Genomic DNA, 5,959 nt, shown 5'->3' with positions numbered 1-5,959 from the left:
TCCTGCTCGTCTCTTTTTCTGTCCTCTACTTTCCTACTTTCCTCTACTTTTAATTCTGCTTGTTAACAGGCTTATTAATGCCGAAATGACTCCATATTTATTATACACAGATTTTGTGACTCAGATAAGGTCCAGTTATGATTTATTTCTTTGCTCTTGGCTGACATGTGGCATTGTTATGGCCTGCTTGTGGCCCAGATCTGGCAAACAGGAGTGGGCCACTCAAGGGCCGTAATTCATCGCAGCATGTGGGCCAGATCCGTATTCCACATGTGCCAGATGAGGGCCAGATCTGGGCCGACACAATGTTGCTATGTGGGTGGTGTCCTGTGTCGTTGCTGTGTACAGATTTAACATTTTTGTCAAAAGCTATAACTAACAGGTTGAAAAAATGTATGCCAACTATAGTTCATGAGGATCAGTCCTAAACGGACGATTTTTAACAACTTGTTCTTGATAAGAGACATTATTGAAATTGCCAAAAAACATCAAATTGACATTGGGCTCTTTTTTTTAGATCAAGAGAAAGCTTTGGACAGAGTGGGCCATATAGATGTAAAAAGAAATTTGGAATAAAAAATGCTTTGGTAAAAATGATTATTGACCATTTTATTATATTTAAATTAAACTGACCATTTAAAGAGAAAGCAAGAAAAAGTTGTACACTTTCATTTGTGAATTTCTGAATTTTGTACAAAATTATTACATTACATGGATATCATAACGGCAGTTTAAATAAAATTATGGGTGGGTTGCACCAACAAGGATTAAATTAAGATCAGTGTAGAGCTAATCTAGGATTTGTTGATCTAGGCTTTAATTTAAATTTAGTTGTGTTGCACCACTTCATTTTAAACCAAAATTAACAAATCTGGGATTAGCAGTATTTAACCTGCGATTAAAACCTCCATTCATTTTCGCCGCCATGATGAGCCACTGACAAAAACAATACTAACATTCAATTTCCTTCTTTATTGAACACCAGAAACACTCTCTCTGACAGAAGGAGCTCTCGCTGATAAAGGAAATAAACTTGTAAAATGTCCTCTGTCTTTATAAAGTGCTAGAGAGAGACCGTTACTGATCAAGCAGGCAATGTAAACACTGCGGATTTCACAAGCATGGAAAATACATTAATGATCTAGTGTAACTAAACAGCAACAATGTAAATGTTTCACTTACAATCGAGTGAATACAAAGGTCTCGCGCAAGTAAAGGAACTGAATTTAAAAAACAAAAGTCTGTTATTATTAACGATCATTCGCATAACTGACAAAATGGCACAGTGTAACAGAAGCTCTAATTTTACAAGCCACGAAAAAAATTTATAACATCAATTAATGGAGCAATTTGGAACAAAAAAAGGTCTCCATCCACCATTTGGAAACAACCAGTAGCGTAAAAGCGCAAGGCTATTAAAAGCTGGAGCAGGGGTGGTATAGCTGCATTTCGGTCACTGCCATGTCTAATTGCAGGTTCAATTTTTCGATTGAATCTAATCACAGTTTCCTTGCTGAATTGGTATCTGTTTGAAAATTCGCCACCATCATAAAACTCAACAGGATTGAGACGGTCCCTAATTTTTCTGCGAGGAACTCTTTCATTTTCTTCAATCCACCAAATAAGTGCTGCCATTTTGACGAATTAATCCTCCTCAGCAGCAAGTTTAAATTTAATCCCTAACTGAAATTTTAATCTGAGATTAAAGTTATGGAGCAACAAGATTATAGTTAATCCAGGTTTATTATAAAAATAAATCCAGGATTAAAGTCATGGTTTAAATTTAAGCCTGCTTATTTTTAAACAAAGTTTAAAGTTTGGTGCAACAGAATTATAAGATAAACCTTGATTTAATCTAGATTTAAAGTTAATCCTTGTTGGTGCAACCCACCCTAAAAGTAGTAATTTAATTATGAAATTTTAATATCATAGTAAAATTGAATCCATAAAATAATACAATTAAAAACATGCTCCCTTTTTCTCACAAATCCCTTTTCTCTTCATAGAGCATTGGAGATCATTCCAGTTGTTCAGGATGTGGGCTGAAGGCATCAGTTCAACACAGTCCTCATCTCCATTTGCATTGTTTGGCTTTTCATACCAGAACCTGAATAACATGTGGTAAGAGTAAATTTAGCACAGAAGCACGAGCAAAACGAAAGTGCAGAAAAGTAATGGAGAGAAGAGTTGTGTTTTGCAAAGTGTTTTGCAGTTTGTTTAACAGTTGTGACTTCAGTTATTTTTTAGAAGTTGTAATGGTCTCATGTTTAAATACATCTGCAATGGTTTTGAGTGTTTTATCACTTACTCTTGTTTCAGTGGTGAATTATCCACCCATGTCATGTTGCCATCTTTCTTATTTTCAGACAAACCAATCCACACACTCTCCTTGATGAATGAAGTTATGTGTCTCTGTGTGAATAAAAACTGGAATATGTGATATTCTCCCTTATCTCATTTAACACAAACTCACTCACTCACTCACTCACTCACTCACTCACTCACTCAAACTCACCTGCTTCACTTCAGTGTTGATAATGACCAGATCAGCTCCTCGATCCCTGCAGTACTGCCTGCTATCAGACCAGCTCTTCTCCTCACTGGACATGAACAAACCATCTGGACCCCACAAATATCCTATCAAAAACACACATTTTTAAAAACTCTATGGATAATGATAAAACAAAGTATGAAAAGGAAAGTACTTAAACACAGATTTGTACCTTGTTTAGATTTGTTCTTTAGTTCTTCACCCAAAGATGTGAGGTTTCTTTCTAACTCCAGTTTCTCCTGACTCAAAGAGTCAACTCTTCCCTCTAACTGGCCTTTCTCAGCAGTGTGATCATTGACTCTGGTCTCCAACTCCAGCTTCTCCTGACTCAAAGTGTCAACTCTTCCCTGTAACTGGCCTTTCTCAGCAGTGAGATCATTGACTCTGGTCTCCAGCTCCAGCTTCTCCTGACTCAAAGTGTCAACTCTTCTCTGTAACTGGCCTTTCTCAGCAGTGAGATCATTGACTCTGGTCACCAGCTCCAGTTTGTTCTCATTCAAATAACTCAGATTTCTCTGTAACTGACTTTTCTCATCAGGGCGATCTTTGACTCTAGTCCCATTCAAAGAGTTGGAGTTCTTCAGTTGGTCTTTTTCAGTCATTAGATCAGTGTAATTGTCCTGTAAGCTGTTGATAGTCTGGTTTAACTCTTCAGCTGTGTTCTTGTAACTCTTAAACAGGTCTCTCTCTGCTGTGATGATGATGATGAAGATCAGTAGAACAACACAAATGAGCCCGAGACAAACTGTCAACACCAAGCACCTCCTTCCTCCTGACAAACAGAGAAAAACACACATCAAATAAATTAACATCAATTCCCAGCAGTGGGACGTCAGGAAGACATTGGACTCATCCAACGTCAGCCCGACGTCAAATTTTGGTTGGAATAGGTGTCGTGTGTGTGTGTGTGTGTGTGTGTGTGTGTGTGTGTGTGTGTGTGTGTGTGTGTGTGTGTGTGTGTGTCATCAACCCGATTTTCATGTTCAACCAAAATTTGACATCTGGCTGACATCATATTGATATTATATATATTTTAGCATAAAAGGGTGAAATGCATGTCAGCACATTACATCTCTTAAAGAAAACAGCATTACCAGTCTCACTTATTACAAACCAGACTGACTTTATTTCTGTCAGATGTCTACAGAAGCTCTTATTGAGAATTAACAGATGTTTAGATGTTGATGATTTATTAAAAATAACAGTTTAGCCACCAATATGGCAATCAGTGGTTGCTTTAGTTGGGCAGTTTAACTTGTTTTTATCAAATTGTATTCTCTAATTGATAAAGATATAATCATAATATAGTGGTATATTATTCTGATTTCATTCAGAATTTAATGTTTTAATTTGTGGACATTTTGCATTATTAATTATAGCAAGCCTGTAATTCTACATTGTCAAGTAAACATTTTGATCCCCAATGTCAATTAGACATATATCAAGAATCAGCATTTGAATCTCACAAATGGGGACATGCCTAATGCTGCAATGCATTCTGGGAGCCATAGCTGAGATTTGGCTCTTATGAGATGTGCCTCAACTGAAATATAGGCGAGAGTAGGTGGTTGCAATGAGAAGTTGTTACAAAAGTGCAGGCAAGATAGATGTTTCTCTTCTCATAGCCTAGGGGTGTCCAATCCTGCTCCTGGAGGGCCACTGTCATGCAGAGTTTAGTTCCAACCCTAATCTAAGGCAGCTGAGGGTAATCAAGCTCTTTAGCACCACTTGTTGAAAATACACAGGCAGGTGTGATGGAGCAGGTTGGAAATAAACTTTGCAGGACAGTGGGTGCCCATGAGCTGGGATATATATATATATATATATATATATATATATATATATATATATATATATATATATATATATATATATATATATATATATATATATATATATATATATATATATATATTTATTTATTTATTTATTTATTTATTTATTTATTTTTTATTTGTTGAGCTCTAAAACTAGATAATCAAAGCCATAAATGTAAAAAAGCTGTTTCAAATTTGAGGTTGATATCTCAAAAAACTAGCTCTCAGTAAAAAAAAAATTGCTCTCAAAAGAAGCCAACTTTTCCCCATTAGATGACAGCAAAACTCTGAAAAAAAAGGTTCTCTCTCATATATTACAAGCACACACATGCACACCTACACACATTTTTTTTAAATTACATACACCACACTCTAACATCCATACCAACACGACCACGCAGTTATAGCTGCAACATTTATCAAATTGGCTTTATAATATGCTTAAACAAAAAACAGGAATAAAGTGAGTATTTGCTTTATACGCCAAACCTAAAAAAAAATAGCACCATCTGGTAAAAAAAAAAAAATGTAAAACGTAAAAATTTTAAGCCTTGCCAACAGAATAAAAGCATTACCACAGGCAAAGTTATCAAAAAATAAAATAAAAAACAAAAAGGACACAAAATGTCCATAAGGACTTACAAGGGTTGAATGAGCATTAATCTGTGTAGTCATCAAGTCGTTTCCCATCGTGCTTTTGACTGCAGAATCTGTCATCGACGCCTCCTAGTCATGTCATTTTATTTGGTTGTTATTTGTATTAATATTATTCGCTTCAGATATTTCTCATCTCAAAGGAGCCTTTTTTTATGATGCACCAAGAACGTGTTGTGGCATGAAGCACGTCACTGTTATTGAAATTCATACACTGATCCTCAATAATATGCAATATAAATAAAAGTGACTTGATTCTTTAATGTTTGCGTGTATCTCCAAAACTTCCTGTGCCTGATAGGTTCACATATTATTTACCCTCTGATCAACAGAAATATTTGGAATTGGTGGTACAATATGCAATCAAGAACATCTGCTTAAAAAGTAAATAGAAAATTAATGCATTTTATATAAGCACAGAAACACTGAAACATTGCTCCTAAAAAGAAATTACTGAAATGTTTTCTATATGTCAGAAGAAAAAAAAATCAGCTTACTGCACATTTGAGCTTTTCCTTCATCCTGGAAGTGACTCTGTGTTTGAGGTCCAGTTGCGCCTTCAGTAACTTTGTTTACAATATACCTGCCTGATTTCATAATTTACTCTTATACACAGACTTGCAATACAGTAGTCTATGTGTTCACAGATGGGCGAAAGTAGTCTGCACTTTAAGACTGGGTTTCCTTCTAAGAAAAACATGAAATCAAACATCCTGTATAAAACAATGACTATATAAACCCTCCCTCTCCCTACACAGTAAATTCCCCGGTGTTGAATAAACACTGGTCGGTGTTCATATGGGAACCACCAGCAGGGTGTTAAAGTAACACTGAAGCAGTGTTAGAGTTAATAAGACACTTAAGTGATTAATTAAGGGATGATTGATTGATTATTAACGACACCTGATGATAATGAGCAGAATCACTGAAGGAAAAC

The 5,959-nt window shown here is 35.7% G+C and overlaps 1 protein-coding gene across 1 annotated transcript; it reads right to left on the bottom strand.

The window, feature by feature from the left end:
- Positions 1–594: 594 nt before the first annotated feature.
- On the bottom strand, positions 595–5,694 carry LOC137073853 (CD209 antigen-like protein B). The gene is made up of 5 exons (XM_067442559.1): positions 5,520–5,694; positions 2,724–3,323; positions 2,516–2,637; positions 2,309–2,412; positions 595–2,107 (listed from the first exon to the last, which is right to left on the bottom strand). The coding sequence occupies exons 1-5, from the start codon at positions 5,617–5,619 to the stop codon at positions 1,960–1,962; spliced, it is 1,074 nt and encodes a 357-aa protein (XP_067298660.1). The 5' UTR covers positions 5,620–5,694; the 3' UTR covers positions 595–1,959.
- Between the last annotated feature and the right edge of the window lie 265 nt (positions 5,695–5,959).

The sequence above is a fragment of the Pseudorasbora parva genome, chromosome 4, assembly GCF_024679245.1.
Source record: "Pseudorasbora parva isolate DD20220531a chromosome 4, ASM2467924v1, whole genome shotgun sequence".
NCBI lineage: Eukaryota > Metazoa > Chordata > Actinopteri > Cypriniformes > Gobionidae > Pseudorasbora > Pseudorasbora parva.
This window is presented reverse-complemented; position numbering and strand designations above follow the sequence as displayed.